Source organism: Hyperolius riggenbachi, chromosome 7 (genome assembly GCF_040937935.1).
Source record: "Hyperolius riggenbachi isolate aHypRig1 chromosome 7, aHypRig1.pri, whole genome shotgun sequence".
Classification (NCBI taxonomy): domain Eukaryota; kingdom Metazoa; phylum Chordata; class Amphibia; order Anura; family Hyperoliidae; genus Hyperolius; species Hyperolius riggenbachi.
Window position 1 is genome coordinate 292255680 of NC_090652.1, and position 26406 is coordinate 292282085.

A 26406-nucleotide genomic window follows, 5' to 3' on the forward strand; every position below is an offset into this window, starting at 1 on the left:
TAACCTCCTTCCCATACAAAAAACTACGGATTAACCAATCCGCTTTGCAGGGGTGGCGTCCCAGGTGTCATAATGCTCCTGCTACGGGAGAAGTGCTACCTACCACCTAATATAGGGAAATATATACAAAAACACACGTGTGTAGAAAAGAAGGTGTATAGTTAATCCCATAAGAGGACTATACCCATGTGGCAACCCAAATACAGTAAAAGGACTCCACATACATGCAATGCCCATTGATCTCACATAAGGTATAAACATATATATATATTTGGGCAGCACGGTGGCGTAGTGGTTAGCGCTCTCGCCTTGCAGCGCTGGGTCCCTGGTTCGAATCCCAGCCAGGGCACTATCTGCAAAGAGTTTGTATGTTCTCTCCGTGTCTGCGTGGGTTTCCTCTGGGCACTCCGGTTTCCTCCCACATTCCAAAAACATACGGATAAGTTAATTGGCTGCCCCCTAAAAAATTGGCCCTAGACCACAGTACTTACACTACATAATATAGACATATGGCGATGGTAGGGATTAGATTGTGAGCTCCTTTAAGGGGCAGTTAGTGACAAGACAATATATATATATATGTACTGTACAGCGCTTCGTAATATGTCGGCACTATATAAATACTAAATAATAATAATAATAGTATATTTGTAGAGTGACAAATAAAACTGCTTTTATATCATTGAACAATGGGTTGGAGGTGGCTCATCTCTTCCAGACATTTATTTAATCCCCCCGGTTCTAGTGTTCCCAGCTTCAAAATCCAGAAGGACTCTCGTTTACACAAAGTATGGTATCTCTCATATTTATTAGGATGAAATATCTGTTCGATTATAGTGGCCCTAAGTAGTTTGAAGTTCCTATCATGTATAAGGTGAAAATGTTTAGAGACCCCATGTTTAAGTTCCCCCTTATTTATGTTGGACCTATGTTTGTTGAGTCTTGTCTGAAATGTTTGTGTAGTACGTCCCACATAAAAAAGCCCACAGGGACAACTAAGCAAATAAATCACGTATGTGCTCTGGCACGTAACATGACTTTTTATCGAGTATATCGGTGATAAACTAGTTTGTAATGTATATACACCTTCCTTTAGTGTCTTACAGGAAAGGCACCTTTTGGACCCACACGGAAAGCACCCCAATTTCCCACTGGTTACCCTCTGGTCCGAAAGCGCCATGCCACGCTCAACTGTGGGCAGTCTACTTGGCGCAATATGCCCCCTAATCGTTTTTCCCCAATTTAGCGGATTACCAACAGCAATCGGAAATACTAAAGTCTAGATTTCTAGAGAAACACTACCCCGCCCCTTTAGTTGAAGCAGCACGAGATCGAGCAGCGGATTTGTCCCAACAGGAATGTCTATTGACCAACAGAGCTAGTTCAAAGAGAGTGAAGTCTCATATGAATCAGACACCTATTGTTCTAAATTTTTCTGGACAGGCGGCAGAATGTAGAGACATCTTCTCCAAATATTGGCCTGTCCTACTTAGTGACCCAATTCTTAAGCAGTCCCTACCCCCGAGACCTCAGATGGTCTTTAGAAGGGGAAAAACGATTCAGGTGCATATTGCGCCAAGTAGACTGCCCACAGTTGAGCGTGGCATGGCACTATTGGACCAGAGGGTCACCAGTGGGAAATTGGGGTGCTTTCCGTGTGGGTCCAAAAGGTGCCTTTCCTGTAAGACACTAAAGGAAGGTGTATATACATTACAAACTAGTTTATCACCGATATACTCGATAAAAAGTCATGTTACGTGCCTGAGCACATACGTGATTTGTTTGCTTAGTTGTCCCTGTGGGCTTTTTTATGTGGGACATACTACACAAAAATTTCAGACAAGACTCAACAAACATAGGTCCAACATAAATAAGGGGGAACTTAAACATGGGGTCTCTAAACATTTTCACCTTATACATGATAGGAACTTCAAACTACTTTAGGGCCACTATAATCGAACAGATATTTCATCCTAATAAATATGAGAGATACCATACTTTGTGTAAACGAGAGTCCTTCTGGATTTTGAAGCTGGGAACACTAGAACCGGGGGGATTAAATTAATGTCTGGAAGAGATGAGCCACCTCCAACCCATTGTTCAATTATATAAAAGCAGTTTTATTTGTCACTATACAAATATATAGATGTTTATACCTTATGTGAGATCAATGGGCTTTGCATGTATGTGGAGTCCTTTTACTGTATCTGGGTAGCCACATGGGTATAGTCCTCTTATGGGATTAACTATACACCTTCTTTTCTACACACATATGTGTTTTTTTTATATATTACCCTATATTAGGTGGTATGTAGCACTTCTCCCGTAGCAGGAGCATTATGACACCTGGGACGCCACCCATGCAAAGCGGATTGGTTAATCTGTAGTTTTTTGTATGGGAAGGAGGGTTGTTATGCCAATGAGGCGTTTTCACCCACTATGTATTAACTTGATAAAGCTGAGACTGTATTTCCGTGAAACGCGTTGTTTTAACAAATTTATACTTTTTTAGCCCATGTGCTAATGTTTTATCCCTATTGGGAGGTTCCCAATTCATTTGCCCACCGCTGTGCCGTGTAGGTAGCTCCGCAAGGAGCGTTCTGGCGTTACTGGGCAACAGATTTTTCAGTTCCTGGAGCGAGTGACGTCACTTCCGCCCCGCGTCTGAGCTCAGTCCCCGGCTCGGCTAAGTGGGACAAGGTGCATCCGGGCTGAGCACGCTGTGCCGGCCACATCAAATTCAGGTGAGACCTGACCTATTGGAGTATTCTATAGTCAAACGAAGGACTCAGAGCGCCCCTCTTTCTTCTTTTTTCCTATTTGTAGTGACTTTCCTGGGAGCAGCCGAGCCTGAGATCGTGGGGGCCTGATTGCACTGGGGGCTTGCACTACCCCTATGTTGCCTTTTCATCTTGTTGTAGCATTATTGGCTGTAAATCAGTGATTTCCACACCAAATAACTCCTGCGAAGTGTCAAATGCAGCGGATGTGGTGCTTGTAGTAGCGCTGGTGGCTGCGGGAGATGAGGTGTGCTGTGTTAAATGCTCAAGCACGTCCTCACAATTTTGGGAAGTGATGGCACGTGCCTTCTTCTGAGCACTGTACTTTGGGCCAGGTCCGCATGAAATCACAGCAACACCACCTCGCACAGACCTGCCGGTGCCAGGTGGCCTTCTTCTGGGTCTGCCTCTACCTGGTTTGTCCATTTTGTCCATCTCGGGGGGAAGCTAGGTATATGCAGTAAGGTGGGTTCACTGAACACAAAGGTAGTTAGATGCAGTGAGGTGGGTTCACTCAACACAACAGCTAGATATATGCAGTGAGGTGAGTTCACTGAACACTAAAGGTAGTTAGATGCAGTGAGGTGGGTTCACTAAACACTAAAGGTAGTTAGATGCAGTGAGTTGGGTTCACTGAACACTAAAGGTAGTTAGATGCAGTGAGGTGGGTTCACTAAACACTAAAGGTAGTTAGATGCAGTGAGGTGCGTTCACTGAACACTAAAGGTAGTTAGATGCAGTGAGGTGGGTTCACCCCACACAATAGGTAGTTATATGCAGTGAGGTGGGTTCACTCAACACAAAGGTAGTTAGATGCAGTGAGGTGGGTTCACTGAACACAACAGCTAGCTATATGCAGTGAGGTGGGTTCATTGAACACTAAAGGTAGTTAGATGCAGTGAGGTGGGTTCACTCCACACAATAGGTAGTTAGATGCGGTGAGGTGGGTTCACTCACCACTAAAGGTAGTTAGATGCAGTGAGGTGGGTTCACTCCACACAATAGGTAGTTAGATGCAGTGAGGTGGGTTCACTCAACACAACAGCTAGCTATATGCAGTGAGGTGGGTTCACTGAACACTAAAGGTAGTTAGATGCAGTGAGGTGGGTTCACTTCACACAATAGGTAGTTAGATGCAGTGAGGTGGGTTCACTGAACACTAACGGTAGTTAGATGCAGTGAGGTGGGTTCACTCCACACAATAGGTAGTTAGATGCAGTGAGGTGGGTTCACTGAACACTAAAGGTAGTTAGATGCAGTGAGGTGGGTTCACTGAACACTAAAGGTAGTCAGATGCAGTGAGGTGGGTTCACTGAACACTAAAGGTAGTCAGATGCAGTGAGGTGGGTTCACTGAACACTAAAGGTAGTTAGATGCAGTGAGGTGGGTTCACTGAACACAATAGGTAGTTAGATGCAGTGAGTTGGGTTCACTGAACACTAAAGGTAGTTAGATGCAGTGAGTTGGGTTCACTGAACACTAAAGGTAGTTAGATGCAGTGAGGTGGGTTCACTGAACACTAAAGGTAGTTAGATGCAGTGAGGTGGGTTCACTGAACACTAAAGGTAGTTAGATGCAGTGAGGTGGGTTCACTCCACACAATAGGTAGTTATATGCAGTGAGGTGGGTTCACTCCACACAATAGGTAGTTATATGCAGTGAGGTGGGTTCACTGAACACTAAAGGTAGTTAGATGCAGTGAGGTGGGTTCACTGATTACTAAAGGTAGTTAGATGCAGTGAGGTGGGTTCAGTCCACACAATAGGTAGTTAGATGCAGTGAGGTGGGTTCACTCAACACAACAGCAAGCTATATGCAGTGAGGTGGGTTCACTGAACACTAAAGGTAGTTATATGCAGTGAGGTGGGTTCATTCCACACAATAGGTAGTTAGATGCAGTGAGGTGGGTTCACTCAACACTAAAGGTAGTTAGATGCAGTGAGGTGGGTTCACTCCACACAATTGGTAGTTAGATGCAGTGAGGTGGGTTCACTGAACACTAAAGGTAGTTAGATGCAATGAGGTGGGTTCACTGAACACTAAAGGTAGTTAGATGCAGTGAGGTGGGTTCACTCAACACAATAGGTAGTTATATGCAGTGAGGTGAGTTCACTCAACACAAAGGTAGTTATATGCAGTGATGAGGTTGGTTAACAAAACAAAACATGTAGTAGTAGGTATATGCAGTACTGGGTAGTACAATGTGCAGCTCCCTGTCACACACACAGGTAGTCACTGAATGTGCTGCTGGGCTGCTGGCAGTGGCACACACACAGTATGAATTAGCAATGCTGTCTATGCAACACAAGTGTCAGTTTGACACACACAAAAAAAAAATGATCACAAGAACAGGATTAGCTCTGAAAAGAGCTGTTGAATGAGGGGTGCTATTAAAGCAATAAGATTCAGCCAGGAGCAAGCTAACACAAGCCAAGAGCCTGACTAATCTGTCCCTAGGAGAAAAAGTCTGCAGCTGCTCGCCCTAGTCTGTCTATGTGCAGGCACACGAGTGAGTGTAATGGCCGCCGGAGCCTGCCTTATATAAGGGGGGTGGGGCTCCAGGACTGAGTGTAGCCGGATTGGCTACAATGTGCCTGCTGACTGTGATGTAGAGGGTCAAAGTTGACCCTCATAGAGCATTATGGGGAAAATAGAACTTCCGGGAAAGTTCGCCTTCGCCGGCAAAGGCGAACTACCGGAATTCGCCTAGAACCGTTCGCTGGCGAAACGCTCGGGACATATCTAATGAGTAGGGCTGCTCAAGTCCGAATCCGGGAGATACCCAGATAGTTGCTACCCGGATATCTCCCAGTAAACCTGTGCGAGGTGGGCGGGGGGAGTCAAGCTTACCTGTCTGCCGTTTTGTTTGTCCATCCCTGGAGCCTCCCACTATGCGGTCCACGCACATCACGTGACTACAAACACTTCCTCATTCAACCCGGAACTTACCAGTACTTTACAGAAAATAATTTAACAGAAAATCTAACAGAAAATTGTATGGTGTGTATACTAGGCATTAGATTATGTAAGGTGTCCCCTTTTGTCCCTCATAAGATGCTAATCTTTTTCAAGGGCTATTATGCTGTGAATACACGGTTTGTTTTTTATTATCAATCAAGCCGCTGATGGCTTGATTGATAATATCCGACGTGTCCGATACCCCGCTGGATCGATTCCGTGCTCGATACCAGTGGGCAGGACAAAAGAATAAAAGAAGCGGAAGATAAGGAAGCGCCCGCGGGGACAAGCGGAATTCGATCCAGGCGCGCGGGGACACGCTGTAATCGAGCCAGCGGCTCGATACACGGTAAAGAAATGTACCGTGTATTCACAGCATTAGGGACCTTAAAGCGGATCCGAGATGAAAAACTAACTATAACACGTAACTTGTCTATATATCTTATCTAAAGTTTAGATAGTTTACACAGCAATTCTAGCTGTAAACAGCTTTAACAGAATATGATTTTCTTCCTGTGATACGACAGCAGCCATGTTGTTTTTAAACATTACACAGAGGAAGGCTTATCTGCATCTTGAGCAAAAAAAAAAAACTAATCCTCCTCCTCCCCTCTGCCTCTGAAATCTCTGGCTAGTAATACCTCCCCCTCCTCCTGCCCAGACTGAGCTCCCATGAGCCCTTGCTACTGTCTGAAAGTGCCTTGGCTCTCTGAAAACCTGTGGGCGTGGCTTGTTTAGTTTATAGGGGATTAGAGTATTAAAACAAAAACAAAAAAGTATTTGGCTTGAGGAATGCCCTATAAACAATAGGAAAAGAACACAATTATGCAATGAGTAAAAGTTCATCTCCGATCCACTTTAAAATGGAAATCTCATTGAAAGTTGTTGTCCAGAACAATGGTAAGTAGATATATTGAATCAAATCGTTCGATTACCAGTTAAAGCAGCAATTTATTACAACATATTAAAATTACACATATGAAAGAATGCAGTATTTTCGCATAGCCATTACAGCAATATAGTATATTCACAATTTTAACAACAATAAGGGCTCAGACACACTATAAGCGCTTTTCTGAACATTTCGATTGCTGAGCGCTCACTGAGCGCTTTTAAAAAGTCGTTCCCATTCACTTACATTAAAATCACGGGAAAATCACTTAAAATTCCCCCCGATCATGTAAAATTACGGATGCGTAAAAATGTATGCGATCGTGGCAATTTTTATGCGATTTTACTGCAAGTGAATGGGAGTGATTTTTTTAAAAGCACTCAGAAAGTGTTCAGCAATCGAAAACGCTCAGAAAAGTGCTTATAGTGTGTCTGAGCCCTAACAGTTTCTTCCCAAAAAGTGTAACTCTGGTTCGGAGTATTGTCTCTTATGTCTGGTCAACCACTCTATAAATTCAGTGGAGACCCCACAGGGATGTCTGTATCCGTATGTATTTTTACACTCTGTTATATGATGCTGAGATAAATTCTCAATTTTCATGTACATCAAACCAAATGTAGTTTACTACTTTAGGAGTAATATATTTTCCCGGCTAAATTGTATTACGTAATTGGCTGAGAGCTAAAACATAATAGATAAAAGGATTTAATGAATATACAGCGAAGAATGTATACATGCTCATAAAGTAGACCCCAGTGAGCATAAATTACCTCTAAAAAGCAGAAAATGCGTGACTTAAAGAGGAACTCCAGTGAAAATAATGTAGTAAAAAAAGTGCTTCATTTTTTACCATAATTATGTATAAATGATTTAGTCAGTGTTTGCTCATTGTAAAATCTTTCCTCTCCCCGATTTACATTCTGACATTTATTACATGGTGACATTTTTACTGTGGGCAGGTTATGTAGCTGCTCCTAGCTGTTTTGGCTGTTAGAGACAGCTGTAAACAGCTAATTCCTGTCTGTGAACATTGTTACATTGTGGCAGTTTGCCCAGAGTACCGCGGTACTCAGAGCTTTTTGTGGGAGGGGTTTCAGCACAAAATCAGTCATACAGCACCCCCTGATGGTCTGTTTGTGAAAATCATTATATTTCTCATGTAAAAGGGGGTATCAGCTACTGATTGGGATAAAGTTCAATTCTAGGTTGGAGTTTCTCTTTAAAGAGTAACTCCAGTGAAAATAATGTAATTTTAAAAAGTGCTTCATTTTTACAATAATTATGTATAAATGATTTAGTCAGTGTTTGCCCATTGTAAAATCTTTTAAATCCCTGATTTATATTCTGACATTTATCACATGGTGATATTTTTATTGCTGGCAAGTGATATAGCTGCTGTATGCTGTTTTGGCAGTTGGAAACAAACAGCTGTAAACAGCTATTTCCCACAAGGCAACAAGGTTCACAGACAGGAAACTGCCAGAAGTACCTCGGTACTCAGAGCTTCTTGTGGGAGGGGTTTCACCACAATATCAGTCATACAGCACCCCCTGATGGTCTGTTTGTGAAAAGGAATAGATTTCTCATGTAAAAGGGGGTATCAGCTACTGATTGGGATTAGGTTCAATTCTTGGTCGGAGTTTCTCTTTAATGACCTATAAGAGTGGTAGAGCAATAACTGTGCCCAGGAATTTAATTAGAACAAGATCATGTAGATTAAGTGGATTAAGAATGTGATGTAATAACATCAAATTAGGGATGATCAACACAGATGTATTTATATGTTATGTTGTATGTCTGCTATACCATGTTATATATCTGATGTTATATGTCTACTTATATAACTATGTTGGTCCTAGCTAGGAGTGGAGCGCTGTAATCACAGTGTAGGAGATTTGGGCGCAACTGGCACCACCATAGGCCGTAATAGGAATTACAGCTGTGGCGCAGGCGCAGTATCGGCTCTCCGCTCGGAGTTAGGTGGAAATAGCCGATTGCTGTCGGTCCGCTCTACTGCGCAGGCGCAAGTCTCCTGCTCCTGCATAGTAGATCAGACCCGACAGACATTGGCTATTTCCGCCTACCTCCGTGCTGAGAGCCGCAACAGCGCCCCCAGCTGGAGCCAGGGAAGGTAAATAAATCAGCGCTTGTCAGGCTTGTTGAGCGAGGATTCCGGGACGCTTCAGGGGAGCCAGCGCTGGACTGCCTGCAGCTACAGGGACGGGGGAAGCCTCATTGCATCCTGAGGCTTCCCCTTCCCGAGGTATATACCCCCAGGGGATGTTTTTTTTTGTTTTGTTTTTTAGTACAGAGTCTCTTTAAGCTTGGTTTGACTGCATCTTCAAGATGTAAAGAAAAAAAAAGATAGTTTGTACAAGTAAAAAAATAACCTATCCCTAGCTATTAAAGCTATTAAAATTGACATCTGTCAACTAAGGTTGTGCTGTCACCTGCTGCCCACAGTCATGAGACTGCTTTCAACCTAAGGTAAAAATCAGCTCATATCTGCAGACAGCTTTAGAACTGGCAATGTATAAACTAGTTTGATATTGGTGGTAGTGGGACATCAGTAGGTGGATTTGGACTATCTAAAATTCTCATGTCTCGGCAATGCAGGACTGCATCTTTCCCCATTCCAAGCACATAGACAAACACATTAATCTGGTGACCAGGTTGCAAGTTGACTGTAATGGTCTCCTGAACCTCAGTGGCCTCACTCCAATTCTCCCTTTCTGTGTTCACAGATTTCCCACCATATTCTGTTGTGAAGGAGAACTGGCTTTTGGCGATAACAGATGACAGACCTCCCGTTTCAGCTGAGACAGTGGCTGACACCTTCCAGTTGTGCTCCATGCTGGAGGTCTTCTCCTTTTCATACCCAACTTTCTTGGTGACCTGCTTCTTCCATTCAACAGCAACTTGTGAGTCGTTTTTGATGGTCTTGATGCACACCCACTCACCATAAGATGGACCCTTAGTGATGGACATGCCACCAGGCAGAAAACTGATGACACTGGGGTGGAATGAGAAGGTTTCATAATCCTCGCTTGTGTTGAAGTTGGTGCATCTTACATACTGAACTCCCCACTCATCATGAGGCTTGACAAAGTAGTAGTAATTTTTAACACCAAAATAGTAAAGCCCATTTTTACAGTTTGGGTGCAGTGCAAATTCTTCAGCTTCACTGTCCTGGTTCATATTAGTTGTCCTCCGATAAACCCCACGATCCTGAAAGATGATGTAGAAGTTTCCAAATGCTGAAAGATAATGGCTACCCCCTTGACAGTTGGGATGTAGGGTATACACAACTGCACCTTCATCTGTATTCATGTTGCTAACACGACGGTAATAGTTTCCCTTGATAATGTAGAACAGGTCATCATTATGGGCTAAATAATGGTCTCCATCTCTGCAGGATGGGTGCAGACTGAAGATTTCTAGACCTTCTCCACGATTAAAATTGGTTGCTCTCATGTAACAGGTGACCTCTGGTCTGACAATATAATAATAGTTATCAACACCGCAAAAATCTGTTTTGCACTTCTTCTTAGGAACAATTCCAACCATTTTTGAGGTGCTGGGATAGAAGAACCATAAAACAAATGATTAAGAGTGCAATACAAATGACATTCAGATTAAAATAACACTTGTCATTTATAAATATTTCACACAAGCTATTTACAATGAGGGAAAGTAAGAAAGCTAATTCTGCCCTCGGATTAAGTGCCTAACCTATTATGGTAATGGCAGGTTTATTGTAGCTGTGAAATGCAGAACAACAACAAAAGAACCCTCAATATCCCAATGCCCCAACATCAAAGCTGGATGTGCATTGCAATGAGCGAAATACATATTTGATCCCCTATCCAAAGATGACTCGGTGGTAGGACCCTTGTTGGCAATCACAGAGGTCAGACATTTTTTGTAGTTGGCCTCCAGCTTTACACACATCTCAGGAGGCGATTTTGTCCACTTCTCTTTGCAGATCCCCTCCAAGTCAATAAGGTTGCAAGGCGAATCTTTGGCAACTCGAACCTTTAGCTCCCTCCACAGATTTTCTATTGGATTAAGGTCTGGAGATTAGGTAGCCCACTCCAGGACCTTGATATGTGAGACTCAGTCTGAGCTTTTTCAATCTGTGTGTTGCTCAGTAAGTGGGGTGTATTAAGTGGAAGAAAGGCACTATAAGCAGGCGTTAGAAGACAGACACAAAAGGGGAGGAAGTACGTCAAGCAGACAGGAAGGAAGTAAAGAAAAAAATGTGTTTCTTCAACCAATATTGCAGTTCTCTGCATTGGTTAGAATGTGCTAGTCACTTTTTTTTCCTCACCCACTTTCCTTCTCCTACACCGCCCTTCACTCTATATCTTCCGTTTCTGGTCTTCCCTACCGTATTCACTACATTTACATCCTTACCTATCTTCATACCTCTTACCCCCTATATTTTTTTATTTTAGTGTTTTACCACCACTCTCTTTCAAATGTGCTCCTCTATAGTTCCTCCACCATTATGATCCCCTTATACTGCTCCCCTAAAATGTCTCATACTCATTGGCGTCCCTAAGGGGGTGCGGTAGGTGCGGACCGCACCAGGTGTTACCAGCAGAGGGGGTGACGCCAAGCTCCAGGCTAAGGTCAGTGGAGCATGGCTATGTAAATATAGACCAGACTATTGCCCAACTCCTCACTCCCCTATAGAAGTGGGCCCAGTCACATTCTCAACAAATGTAACAAGTAAAATTACTACAAAAAATATTATTGGTTTTGTTTAGCCTGGTGAGGTTGAAGGTCCATGGGGTAAGAGAGGGGAGACAGAGAGAGAGTCTTTGTTACCCCAAGGTCCTCTTTGGTGGAGCACGAAATTTTTTTGAAGGTGAGACCATCAGCCAAATACCAAAGGCCAAGTGGGGACTGTACCTCTCCACATGCACATATGAGTGGTTGCATCTAGTGGCAACCCACGTTTGTGAGTATACATTTTAGCTTTTCCTAGACCCTTTGTCTGCCTACTATATTACACAATAGCGGGCACCCACTGTCCGTGCGTTCAGTTGTCTCACTAGCTTGAGCCTGCTCTTGCTACTTTGCACCTGTTACAGTACCTGTCACTGGAGGTTGTGTGCGCGTACATCTACGCGTGCGCGCGATCGCGCACTGTCTTTTATGGTGTCTGGGCGTTCTCCTGGGGGCCATTGCGATGCGCGAGTTGCGTACGAGTGTTCGCGTTTGCGCACGCGCAGGGCACGTCTTTCGGCGCCAATTTTTAACTGTTTCTTCTGATCAGCTTGGTGCCAGTAGCCACTGGAGCCTTGTCTTGATTTCTGATTTGCCTGTTGCCGACCTTAGCCTGTTCCTGACTTACGATTCTAGCCGCCTGTCCTGGCCTCAGCTTTTTTTCCAAATACGCTTGTCTGCTGCCTGCCCTGATCTCTGCTTGTCTACTGTTCCTGCTTGTCTGCTGCCTGCCCTGACCTTGGCCTTAACCAACTACACTTCTGCCTGAACCTATTTAGTGGACCGTTGTTCTCTCTGTCTCTGGTGGGGCGATCCCAGGGGCTGCGACCTGGTGACCACTTGCAGCAAAGTATTCCATTGCCCACTAGGGGTAGCAGCCCATCGTCCCTTGCGGGGCGCTCTGGTGAAGACAAAAGTGGTCACTTAGACTTTGCGCCTTGGGTGAGCCTGTGTCTACCACTGGTGGCAGGGTCAACGACGTCCTGAATATCATAACAGCACCCCTTGCACTAGTGTCTTCACCTTTAGCATACTTTGCTAGTGTATTCTCTTATAGTGTCCTCTGCTGTCCTATTTTGTCCCTACCATGCTGCTCCCCTCTAGTGTCCCTCACTACCGTGTTCTCCTAAAGTATGTCCCACTACTGTGCTCCCTAATAGTATCTCTCACTATTGTGTCCTGTCTAGTATCCCAGTTTTCTTCCACATTCCAAAAACAGACTGATATAAGTCAATGGGGTTGATTCACAAAAGTGTGCTAACACAAAGCACGGCCATGCTATGCAGTTAGAGCGCAACGTGACGCGCGTGAAGGTTTGCGCACACAAAGGCTTATGTCCGCGTGCTAAAGTACAAAACAAAGTGCAATGGCCCAGGGGATACCAATGTATGAAAAAGCTTTATTGTATCAAAATCTTGTGTGCACTATTAGGCCTTAAAAACAGTAAAAAACATCATAAACCTGCGGAGCGCTCCACACACATAACCCATCACCTACTCGCATCCCAATCACACTGGTACCGGTACCGTTCCGATATTGCTCAGTATGGGAGGGACAGAACTAGCCAGGTTCTGTTAATACAGCACAATACAGTCTGCCTTTAACTAAACCGCTTGCAGAGGATTTCCAGATAACCTTCAGAGTATACTCTAATAAGCCAGCATCTCACCAGTCCTTGGTTTCAGCCACCCTGCTTATTGGATTTCCAGGATCAATGGTTTCCTTCAGTGTTCATCTGCTCTACCCATCCGCGCGTCCGCAGCGGGGAGCAGCGACTTGCTTAACTGCAACGCAGGGATTCTTCCGGCAGGAAGTTGTGCTGAGAGGGAGCGCTCGATTCTCGTGTCAGGTTTAAGCCACGTCCACTCCGCGTGTGTCCGCGTGCTAACAAATGGTCTGTGCACGTGAACGCTTGCACGAATGCGCACAAACCTTTGTTAACACGCGGGCGTAAGCCTTTGCGCCCGCAAACCTTCGCACGTGGCACATTGTGTGCTAACTGCATAGCACAGCCGTGCTATGTGTTAGCACACTTTTCTAAATCAGGCTCAATGTGTTTCCACCAAAAACTGTCCTTAAAGAGGAACTCCAGTGAAAATAATGTAATAAAAAAAGTGCTTCATTTTTACAAGAATTATGTATAAATGATTTAGTCAATTTTGACAATATTAAGAAAGCCACATAACCAGGGGTGCTCAGCAGGACCCCGAATGCGAAGTTTACCTGAAAATTTGGGTGATTTTTAAGGTTTGCCGAATGCGAACCCGAACCCGAATAATGCATTCCATGCCAAATCCGAATGCGAAGTCTCTCGAATGTGCGCACTCGAATTCGGCCAGATGGAGCTGTGGGTTTGGTTTCGGCATTCGGGGATGACGTCATTGGGCCAATCAGAAGTCCTCCAGCCGAGGACCTGGCAACCCTAGCAACCAATCAGAGGAGGGGAGCCTGGCCCTCCCCTCCTCTATATAAGGAGGCGGCCATCTTGCGGATCCACGCACTTGTGTGACTGCTTGGTACTGAGAGATTCTCCAGTGCTGTGCTGTGTCTGAGCAAGTGCATTTCACTGCTAAACCTAGCGTTTTGCTTCCTAAACACCTCCTAAACACATTTATTGTTGTCTTATATAGTTAGCTAGTATTTTGATTGTTTTTAGTCAGCTAGTGTATAGTGTATGTCTGCTGCCAGTGCCACATGTCGCTCCTCCTGCTGCTGTATTTATCCTCCTGCTGTCAGTGGTCCCACCACCAGGGTCCACACTATGCATTGCCTGCTGCCAGTGCCACATGTCGCTCCTCCTCCTGCTGCTGTATTTATCCTCCTGCTGTCAGTGGTCCCACCGCCAGGGTCCACACAATACATTGCCTGCTGCCAGTGCCACACGTCACTCCTCCTCCTCCTGCTGCTGTATTTATCCTCCTGCTGTCAGTGGTCCCACCGCCAGGGTCCACACAATACATTGCCTGCTGCCAGTGCCACATGTCACTCCTCCTACTGCTGCTGTATTTATCCTCCTGCTGTCAGTGGTCCCACCGCCAGGGTCAACACAATACATTGCCTGCTGCCAGTGCCACACGTCACTCCTCCTCCTGCTGCTGCTCTATTTATCCTCCTGCTGCTGTATTTATCCTCCTGCTGTCAGTGGTCCCACCGCCAGGGTCCACACAATGCATTGCCTGCTGCCAGTGCCACACGTCACGTTTTTTTTTTTTAATTACACCTATTTCAATGTGATTTCCCTTTAAAAAAAAAATATGAATTTGCGAACACAAATTTTTTTACCGAATTTTGAGCCCGACACCCGAACCGAATCTGAATCCGAACCGAATTTTGTGGTTGAAGGTGAATTCGAATTCGAAAGTCATGCGGACCCGAATTCGAATGTACCTGAACCGAATTTTGGTACATCTGAGCATGCCTGCACATAACTAAAATTGCAGTGCTAAACTAGGGACTCTATAAGAGGAGCAATATAGCTTGGGAAACTTTAACTGGGGGCACTCTAAGGGCAGCACTATGCCAGGGACACAAAAGCAAAGGTACTATTAATAATATTATTATTATTTCCGATCTTTGAACCTTGTTGCATTGTGGGGAATTTCCAACTGCCAAACAAAGCAGGCAGCAGCTGCATTGTGCTGTAGTACAGTGGGGGCACAAAGGTGACAAAGTGTGTGTGTGTGGGGGGGGGCAGAGAGGGACACTGAAGGCATGGGGAAACAGAAGTGACACAGAAGGGGACACTGGAGGCATGGGGGGGGGTCATAGAGTAGGTATAGGGGACAGAGACGGCACAGTGTTCCAACTTATGGACAGATTTAGGTTAAGAATGAATCTCTCTTCCCGTAGTGCTCTCAGATAGAACAACATCAAGGGGACAAGCATGGGGGCAGAACAGAATGCCTCTATCTGCACTTAGTGTTAGTGGTCAAAGTGCTAGTGTGCTTTCTTTATAGCATCCTCACTTTTAGTGTTTCCCTGCTAGTGTGCTCTCCTTATAGTGTACCCAGTTACAGTGCTTCTCATATAGTGTTACGACTGTTATTGTTCCCCTATAGTTCTACCCCATTTGTGTTCACCTTTTAGGGTTCCTCTGCAGCAGTGATGGCTAAGCGTTCGGGCCATCTCTACTATAGAGCAGTGATGGCTAACCCTGGCACTCCAGCTGTGACAAAACTACAAATCCCATCATGCCTCTGCCTCCCCGAGTTATGCTTAGAGCTGTCAGAGTATTACAATGCCTCATAGGACTTGTAGTTCCACCATAGCTGGAGTGCCAAGGTTAGCCATCACTTCTATATAGTTGAGATAGCCCGAACGGTTGGCCCGCGAACGGGAACTGGCGTGGTTCGCGATCCCGGAGAACCGCAAACTTTTTCGGAAGTTTGATTCGCCCCTATACTACATCATTAGGGTCAACTTTGACCCTCTACATCACAGTCAGCAGGCACATTGTAGCCAATCAGGCTACACTCCCTCCTAGAGGCCCCCCCTTATAAAACGCAGGCAGCGTCAGGCATTTCACTCACTCGTGGGCCTGCAGTAATTAGAGAAGGGAGTGCTGCTGCAGAGAGAGAGATAGGGAAAGCTTAGGCTCTTGTAGGCTTGTTAGCTTGCTCCTTGCTGATTCTTATTACCAAAAAGCACCCCTCAACAGCTCTTTTGAGAGCTAATCTTGTTCTTGTGATCTATTTTTTTTTTGTGTGGTCCACTTGCATTATATACAGCCCTGTCAGTCAGTCGCAGCTGGCCTTTGGCCCCTTGGTGGTAATTCCTACTGTGCCACTGCTAGGCCCAGCATATTCAGTGACTACCTGTGTGTGTGACAGGCAGCTGCACATTTGTAATCCCAATCACTGCACCTGTTCACTGTTCAGTGCACCTACCTACCTACGTGAGCGCACGCATTGTTAATACCACCAGTCATTGCACCTGTTCACGGTACCTGTGTGTGTGTGTGTGTGTGAGACAGCTGCACATTTGTAATACCAATCACTGCATACCTCCCTGTTCAGTGCACCTACCTACCTACGTGAGCGCAGTTTTATATACCACCACCAGTCGCTGCACCTGTTCACGGTACCTGTGTGTGTGACAGCTGCACATTTATTACAAATGTCACTGCATACCTGTTCACTGCAACTGTGTGACCGCACGCTGTTTTATATACCAGTCCGTGCATACCTGTTAACTGCACCTGTGTAACCGCACATTGTTGTACCAGCAGTCACTGCAACCTGTTCACTGTACCTGTGTAACCGTACATTGTTGTACCAGCAGTCACGCCAACCTGTTCACTGAACCTGTGTAACCGCACATTGTTGTACCAGCAGTCACTGCAACCTGTTCACTGCACCTGTGTAACCGTACATTGTATTAGTCAAGTCAGTGCATACCTTTCACTTCATCCCCCCCAATATGCACAAAACAAAAAGCAGAGCCAGAGGCAGGCCACCTGGCAGGTCTGTTCGAGGTCGCGCTGTCGTTATTTCGTGTGGCCCTCGACCAAAGTACAGTGTTCAGAAAAAGGCACGTGCCATCAACCCCCAATATTGTCTGGACGAAGTTGACTATTTAACACAGAACACCTCATCTTTCTCAGCTTCCGCACAGAAGCATGACATATCTTCCTCCTCCTGCTCTGATTCTGGCACCCCACTTAACACTCCGTCGGCAGCCATCACCAAAGTGCCAACATCACAGGGCTCAGCGGTGTGGAAATTCTTTTGTGTATCTGCCTCAGATGAGGGCAATTCCAAAAACATACAGATAAGTTAATTGGCTCCCCCTAAAAAAATTGCCCCTAGACTACAGTACTTACACTACATAATATAGACATATGGCAATGGTAGGGATTAGATTGTGAGCTCCTTTGAGGGACAGTTAGTGACAAGACAATATATATATATATATATATATATATATATATATATATATATATACACTGTACAGCGCTGCGTAATATGTCGGCGCTATATAAATACTAAATAATAATAATAATAATAATCTGTACTCTCTGCCACTGAACATTGAGCCATGGAAAGACCAAGACCCACGTAGGGACAACTACCTTACGAAGGCACATGATTACAAAGCACAAACTGCAATGGGATGACCACCTGAGGAAAAGCAGCACACAAAAGCAAAGCCACACACCGCAGTGGAAGATACCAGGCCTCAATTATTTCTCAAAAAAGGCGATAACTAAACTGTACCGTGATGTTGAAAGGCAAGTGGTGACATCTCTGGCACACAGTGTTGGGTCAAGGAGGGTCCATCTGACCACGGATGCCTGGTCTGCAAAGCGCGCTCAGGCCTGCCCGAAGACTAAGGCCTCGTTCAGACTATACGCGCTGCCGTCCGCATTTTGGCAGCGCGTATAGTGTGCGACACGCAAGAACGGTAGAAGGGCATAGACAGCCCTTCTACCGTTCCCATCATATGCGCTGCGTGGCAGCGCGATTGCGCTATCGCGTGCTGCACGCATTTTTGGGAATCGCAGCGCAGATCCCATTCATTGTAATGAATGGGATCTGCAGCGCAGCGCATAGGAGCGCAGATGGCGTGCGATCGGACGCGTTGCGTTCCAATCGCACAGCCATCTGCGCTAAATGATGTGAACGAGGCCTAAGTCAGTCCCCACACACAGCATCTCTGCCTGCACGCTGTGTGACTGCCTGCCCCAAGACTAAATCGGTCCCCACACAGCATCTCTGCCTGCAGGCCGCTTGACTGCCTTCTCCGCCACCACCAACAGGGTCCAGGACTTCAGGCGGATTCCTGAATTTTTAAGGCCGCTGCTAGCAGCGGCCGCTATAATAATTTTTCTGCTGCGTGCACATGCCTGCCTAATTTTTCTGCCTGCACTGCAGCTGCAACAACAAAGCAAAAGGCATGTACATGTGTCAATTCCCCTTCGTGACCGTTACCTTGCCGTGGTGAAGGGGCTTGCGTATCACAATGAAGCAATGACTGCCGGCTATATGAGTGTGTTGGGGGGCACACCTGACCCAAGAAGATAGATAATAAGGTCATTGCTTCATTGTGGATAGACCAAATTCGATCAACTGGACACTCAGTCACTGTTCTGTCATTCAGCTACCTCAGCCTGGCAACCATATGGGCTTGAAAACCTTCATTGCCTGCACTCTCGCCATGGTGCGCACCAGTCCAGCACGGCTGTCACTACACACACAGCTGTGTGCGGTGCGTTACACAGTGAGTTTGGTCTGTCAGTATGAAGCAGTACTCTAATTACATTCCCTGATTGATGTACACACATGCAAGATGTTTTAACCTCCTTGGCGGTATGGACGAGCTCAGCTTGTCCATAACCACCGGAGGGCACCGCTCAGGCCCTGCTGGGCCAATTTAAAAAAAAAAAAAACACGCAGCTAGCACTTTGCTAGCTGTGTGTTTGTGACGATCGACGCCGCTCACCGCTGATGCGCCGCTACCCGCCATGTTACAGGCCCCCCCTGAAACCCCGGGCGCAGCCTGGCTAATCAGTGCCAGGCAGCGCTGAGGGGTGGATCGGGAGTCCCTGTGACGTCATGACGTCGATGACATCATTCCGTTTGTCGCCATGGCGACGGGGGAAGCCCTAAAGGAAATGCCGTTCAGAACGGGATTTCCTTATGGACATACGCGCCGGCGGCGATCGGAGGGACGCCGCAGGGAGGGGGGCATCATGTAGCTAGCACTAGGCTAGCTACATGATTTTAAAAAAAAAGTTCAAAAAATACTGCGCAGCAGCCACCCTGGCGCATTTAATAGAATGCCAGGGTGGTTAAATCACTTTAGGCCTCCAACTTAGCATGCAATGTGATTTCTGCCCTTAAAACGCTGCTTTGCGTCAAATCCAGATTTTTCCCCGGGACTTTTGGTGTGTATCCCGCTCCGCCATGCCCCCTTACAAATGTTAGACCCCTTGAAACATCTTTTCCATCACTTTTGTGGGCAGCATAAATGTATCTAGTTTTCAAAGTTCGCCTCCCCATTGAAGTCTATTGCGGTTCACGGAGGTTCGCATGTTCGCAAACTTTTGCGGAAGTCCGCATTCGCAGTTCGTGAACCGAAAATCGGAGGTTCGGGCCATCTCTACTCTATAGTATCAGCTGTTAGAGTGCTCCCTTTCCTCTGTGCAGTGCTGCCAGTGGTGTGGTTATGCCTTAGTTACTTGTCCATGCCACTGCATTCCTATTTTTCCTCGAGTCTCCTGTATATGCTATGCTCGTGACCCATCCTCTCAGTGTCATATTCACAGGTTGGGGCCAAGAAAAGAGCAGATAGGAGAGACTGGAGGAGGAGGACAGAGCCCCCACTGACAGGTAACTGTGGTATAGCCACTCCGCTGCCAGCTTGTCAACATCTCCCCTAGTCCTCCTACAGCCCAAGTCCTGGGCCTCTATGGAATTCTGAGAAATCCAGTCCAGGCTCTGCCTAAAGATAATGCTATGCCACTGCAACTGTTTCAAAAAAGTTAGAATGAGCAGACCAAAACTTATTCTATACACACTGAAGGTGACATGCTAATATTATAAAAAGCAAAAATCAACAACAGTAATGCAAATATTGCACAGGGCTCCATTCTAAGGCATTTTACGCACACTTAAATGACAACTGTAACAAGAGGGATGGAGGCTGCCATATATATTTCCTTTTAAGCAATATCAGTTGCCCGGCTGTACTGCTAATCCTCTGTTTCTAATACTTTTAGCCAAAGACCCTGAACCAGCATGCAGCAGATCAGGTGTTTCTGACATTATTGTCAGATTTGACAAGATTAGCTGCATGCTTGTTTCTGGTGTGCAGGGTTGCTCACCAGGACTCTCGAATTCGAATGTACCTGAATTATCCTGCAGATTTTCATGGTTGCCGAATTCGAATAGCGATCCTGCTCCCAAATTCAAAGTCAAATTTTCCCGAATAGTGCCTCTCGAATTCGGCCGTGATCACGGATTTTAACCCGTACGGATTTGGCTACCGTCGCCCAAAACCCGCCGACTTTAAGGGTTAATAACAAAGCCCCCTTAAATTCCAGAATCACCAAATTTGCAGGTTATGTTAAGAAGAAAATTGGGAGCAAGGGGAAAAATGTTTTTCAAAAAAATCTTATACTTTTTGAGAAAATCGATTTTAAAAGTTCAAAGAAAAAAACGATACATTTAAATGCCGGTCAATGACAGATCGTGGGAAATATTTCCCAGCAGTTAATAGCAAAGGCCCCTTACATCCTAGCAACACCAAATTTGCAGGTTATGTTAAAAAGATACTGGGAAACAATATATATATATATTTTTTTTTTTTTAATTAAAAATGTTTATTTTTGGGGATGTTCTGAGTGTGAGAAATCTGAAAAAAAATTACGTGGGGTCCTACCTCCCGAGCCTCTGTAACCCCTTGTCCCCCATGCAGGTTGGGATAGCCAGAATGCAGAGCCCCAGCCGACTGGGGCTTCGCACCCTGAGCTATACCAGCCCGCATGGTCCATGGTATGGGGGGGCTCTGGGGGGGGAGGGACGGCCAAGCCTCCCCCCCGGAGCCCTTGTCAAAATCCATGGACAAGAGGCTCTTCCGCACCTCCGGAGGAGGTGGGGGCGATGACTCCCTGGGGGGTTCATGGTGGCATCTGGGTGTCCCCTTTAAGAAGGGGACCCCAGATGCCCACCCCCTCCCAGGAGAAATGAATATAGGGGTACAAAGTACCCCTTACCCATTTCCACAAAGGGTTAAATGAAATAAAAACACGACGATGAGAAAAGTATTTTAATAATCTTAATTAACCAGAAAAACTTACTTGTACCTTTTGAAAAAATGTTCCCATGGCAATAATATCCTCGGTAATGATCCAACGTATAAAGTATCCTCTATCTTGCGATCTTCAATTACGTTGATTGAAGATCTCCCATGGCAATTAGCAATACTATACCTAACAATGCGTCCTGCGGACGCATAGCACCGGCTCTCGCTGTCCTCCCCGTCTCCTCACCTGTCACCCTCACCTAGCCTGGCACCTGGTGCACCCATGGGTGCACCAGGTGTCACCCTAGAAGAGGGTGACAGGTGCAGGCAGGTGGGGAGAGATTGCGGGAGCCAGCAGCTATACATCCGCACAGGACGCATGCTAAGGTATAGTAACCGGCTCATCAATGAGCCGGTTCTTTTTGTATTGAATCAAATGAATCAATTCAGAGACGGTTCATTTGATTCAATACAAAAAGAAGCGGCTCATTGATGAGCCGGTTACTATACTTTAGGATGCGTCCTGTGCAGGACGTATAGCGCCAGGTGCCAGGCTAGGTGAGGGTGACATGTGAAGAGGCGGGGAGGACAGCGGGAGCCGTGCTATGCGTCCGCACGCAGGACGCATTGTAAGGTATAGTATTGATAATTGCCGTGGGAGATCTTCAATCAACGTAATTGAAGATCGCAAGATAGAGGATACTTTATACGTTGGATCATTACCGAGGACATTATTGCCGTGGGAACATTTTTTTTAAAGGTACAGATAAGTATTTCTGGTTAATTAAGATTATTAAAATACTTTTCTCGTCGTTGTGTTTTTATTTCATTTAACCCTTTGTGGAAATAGGTAAGGGGTACTTTGTACCCCTATACTCATTTCTCCCAGGAGGGGGTGGGCATCTGGGGTCCCCTTCTTAAAGGGGACTCCCAGATGCCACCATGAACCCCCTCCCCCGGGAGTCGTCGCCCCCACCTCCTCCTGGGGCACCGGAGGTGGGGAAGAGCCCCTTGTCCATGGATTCGACAAGGGCTCCGGGAGGGAGGGGGAGGCTTGGCTGCCCCTCCCCCCCAGAGCCCCCCCCCCATTACCATGGACCATGCGGGCTGGTATAGCTCAGGGTGTGAAGCCCCAGTTGGCTGGGGCTCTGCATTCTGGCTATCCCAACCTGCATGGGGGACAAGGGGTTACAGAGGCTCGGGAGGGGCGACCCCACGTAATTTTTTTTCAGATTTCTCACACTCAGAACATCCCCAAAAATAAACATTTTTAATTATTTTTTTAAATATTGTTTCCCAGTATCTTTTTAACATAACCTGCAAATTTGGTGTTGCTAGGATCTAAGGGGCCTTTGCTATTAACTGCTGGGAAATATTTCCCACGATCTGTCATTTACCGGCACTTAAATGTATCGTTTTTTTCTTTGAACTTTTAAAATCGATTTTCTCAAAAAGTATAAGGTCTTTTTGAAAAAAACATTTCCCCCCTTGCTCCCACTTTTCTTCTTAACATAACCTGCAAATTTGGTGATTCTGGAATTTAAGGGGGCTTTGCTATTAACCCTTAAATTCGGGTTTTGAATCACAAATTCACTGCCGAATTTCCCCTGACCCGGATCCGAATGAATGCACCCAAATCGAAGTCGAGTCAATTCGAATCGGACGAATCCGAATTTGAGCCAGACCCGAGTTTGAATGTACTAGAATCGAATTTGGGTACAGTTGAGCATGCCTTCTGGTGTGATTCAGACACTACTGCAGCTAAATAAATCAGCAGGGCTGCCAGGCAACTGGTATTGTTCAACAGGAAATAAATATGGCAGCCTCCACATTCTTCTCACTTCAGTTGTCCTTTAATAATCACATTATTGTCTGTTGCTAGTTCCAGACAAGATTCAGCTGTAGCCAGTGTCGTACTGGGAGCTGGAAAAACTGAGGAAATCCACCTGCTGGCCAAGCAGCAGTAACCCTGTGTTATCACTCCCAATAGAAACCTGTAGATAGTCTTCACTGTGAGCAGCAACACCTGATTACTGCTGCTTGGCCAGCAGGTGCATTTCCTCAGCTTTACCAGCAACCAGTCTGACACTGGCTGTAGCAAGACCCGTGCCTCCCACATCTGAGTCTCAAGACACAGAGCAGGTCTGTTAGCTATACTTACGATACGAGATGTAGTTTGAAGCAGAGTTGCAGCAAGCGTTATGTCCTGTCCTGTGTGTGCAGTGTACCGCAAGCCAGATACATGCTCCTTTTTATAGGGCTATGTTTACACAATACTGACTGCTGTAGGGTATTTGGAGTGCTTTCATTGCCTCAACCTCAAAAGAAAATCGGTATGTTAATTACAGAGCAGGTAGACAATTTACTCAGATTTTGCTGAAAATATTTTTTTTTTTTGTGATCATGAGAAGTGATAATAATAATAAGTACCAGGAATGTGTTCTATGCAAGGTGTGGATGGCCAGCGGGTACCAGGGGAAAACGGTGCACTCTAGAGTTGTGTGCAAAGGTAAACGCATAAAATGAGAGAGATGGGCCAACCTGTTCGGCCGGCGAATACTTTGTAGCGAGCGTGAAAAAAATCACGTTCGCATTTTTTCCCCATACATTTAAATGGCAGGCAAGCCAACTATAGCAGTTAATAGCAAAGCCCCCTTACATGCTAGAAACTCCCAAATTTTCAGGGTATGTGGAGGGTCCTGGTGGGTAGAAGAGGAAACATTTTTTAAAAATTGATTTGCCAATGTCATGCTGTGAGTGTGATCCCATTTGAGTGATGCGATTTTGTAAAAATCCCCCATCGCTTTGCATTAGCAAGAGCTTTTCAGATCACTAGTGCTTAGAAAGAGCTCCTAGTGGGTTTCTGGCCTTAGGGTCACTTTGGATTATTGTGTTTTGGGAAAAAAACTCTGGGCCCTTTGAGTTTCTGTTATATTACAGTTGGCTACCCCAATGTCATAGCTATGCCCATTTTCCCAGCATGGCCACCCCCATTTTTTTGTTGCGGTGCACTTCGCTCGCCGCATTCTCTCTGAGGGCCCATTTCCACTATTGCGAATTTTCATGCGGTTTTCGCATGCAAATTCGCATAGCAATACAAGTGAATGGGACTGTTTCCACTTGTCAGGATTCCTTTGTGGTTTTCTGTGCAGAAAAAATTCGCATGGCAGAGCCATCAGAATTCGCATGCCGCATACCGCTATGCAAATCGCATACAATGTATTTAATAGGAAATTCGGATGCGGTTTGGATATGCGAATTTTCATGCGAATTCACATAGAAACAATGGAAAAACACACCAGCACTGCCATGGTTAAATTCGCATACATCATCATCCATGCAAATTCGCATGAAAATTCGCTTAGACCCGCATGCGAAATTCGCATGCGAATTTGTACTACGGCGATTCGCATCGCACAAGTGGAAACGGGCCCTTACCTTGGTGCCCTGGATCTTTTAAGATCCTAGCAACGCCCCTGTTGCAGGGCAATGCTGCTATAAAGATAATAAGAGGACTAGATGAGTCATTGGGCTCTATTCACCATAAGCAGTTCGGTCAAAAAATTTTGGAGGTAAAATACTTCATGTGGTATTTTACACTTTTTTTCCCAAATTCACAAAAGTTTTCTCCAATGAGGCAGAAGTTCGGTAATTTACCAAACAAACATGCCCCAATTCACTAAGCCCTGATTGGTAAGTGTCACTAACCAGCCTAGCAGGGCAGCAGCAGGCAGGGAGCTATGTGTGTGACTCAGACCAGGGCGGCGCCAGGGGGGTGCTTTGGAGTGCTGAAGCACCCCCTAAAATTCTCCAATCACCCCCTGAACACACGCCCGCTCTCTCTCCCTTCTGTAGTGCTACAAGAAAATGGCCACCGATGTCCACAAATGCGGGTTTTGGTGGCCATTTTCTTGTAGCACTACAGAGGGAGAGGAGGCGGGGAGACGCCTGACGCAGGAGCGGCAGGAACAGCCATAGAGGTAGCAGCCGCCAGGTTTGAAGGATGCGCAAGCGGCGGGAGCGGAGGGGGGAGCAGGCTGGAGTAGATATACTACCTCCGCTGGGGCAGCATACTACCTATGATGAGGCAGATATACTACCTATGATGGGGCAGCTGTACTACCTTCACTGGGACTACCTACGCCTGGGCAGCTCTACTACCTACGCCGGGACACCTTTACTACCTACACTGGGACTACCTACACTGGGGCAGCTGTGCTACCTACACTGGGACTACCTACACTGGGGCAGCTGTGCTACCTACACTGGGACTACCTACACTGGGGCAGCTGTGCTACCTACACTGGGACTACCTACACTGGGGCAGCTGTGCTACCTACACTGGGACTACCTACACTGGGGCAGCTGTGCTACCTACACTGGGACTACCTACACTGGGGCAGCTGTGCTACCTACACTGGGCAGCTGTGCTACCTACACTGGGACTACCTACACTGGGGCAGCTGTGCTACCTACACTGGGGCAGCTGTGCTACCTTTGCTAGGGCAGCTCTCCCCCACCCCTCTCAGTGAAGGAAGAGAGAGGCTGGCGGAGGCGGCGATCCAGCGCTGATAGACACGTGGAGAGGCAGAGCTGCAGCTGAAAGCTCTGCCTCTCACGGAAGCGCTGCCCGGATTGCCCCCTGGGGAGTTGGGGGGGGGATTTAGTTAGTTAGGGCTATAATGTTAAAGACATTTTTGAAATAAAAAGATGATTTTCATGAGACTTCAGAGTCTCTTTAACCTCCTTAGCTGAGCTCGTCCAGTAACGCCGGAGGGCACCGCTCAGGCCCTGGTGGGCCGATTGAATAATTTTTTTTTTTTGAAACGCGCATCTAACACTTGGGGGGGAGGGGGGGCCCTGAAGGAAATCCCGTTCAGAACGGGATTTCCTGTTGGGCATTATCGCCGGCGGCGATCGGAAGAGGTAGGGGGATGCCGCAGAGAGGGGGGAATCATGTAGCTAGCGCCAGGCTAGCTACATGATTTAAAAAAGAAAATTAGGTTAAAAACATGCAAATCAGAAGGCCAGGGAGGTTAAGGGAAGTCCCAAGCGATTGAAACTGTTGCCTAAACAGGGATTTTTTTGTTAAAATTACTTACCTTGCACAGCACCAGAATGCTGAGGATGAGAGCTCTACATGTGCAGCAGTGTGACCCTGAGCTACCCATTACCGCATAGTTACCAAAGACTTGTGGAAGGCCTCTTTTCCACGGACTGTTGATAGGCAGTGAAATGCCTCTCAAACTCTCACAACTGCTGCCTGGTAACTGCTTGCTGCTGCCTGGTAACTGCTCC

General features: G+C 46.1%; 1 protein-coding gene across 2 annotated transcripts; it reads right to left on the reverse strand.

Moving 5' to 3' along the window:
• Nucleotides 1-6677: 6677 nt before the first annotated feature.
• On the reverse strand, nt 6678-26357 carry LOC137525114 (uncharacterized). 2 transcript variants are annotated; one of them, XM_068245942.1, is made up of 3 exons: nt 26211-26357; nt 23270-23426; nt 6678-10207 (listed from the first exon to the last, which is right to left on the reverse strand). In XM_068245942.1, exon 3 carries the CDS (start codon nt 10195-10197, stop codon nt 9169-9171), a length of 1029 nt encoding a protein of 342 aa, XP_068102043.1. In that variant the 5' UTR covers nt 10198-10207; nt 23270-23426; nt 26211-26357; the 3' UTR covers nt 6678-9168. The 2 variants fall into 2 exon arrangements, with proteins under 2 accessions (XP_068102043.1, XP_068102044.1); XM_068245943.1 differs by lacking the exon at nt 23270-23426.
• Nucleotides 26358-26406: the final 49 nt, after the last annotated feature.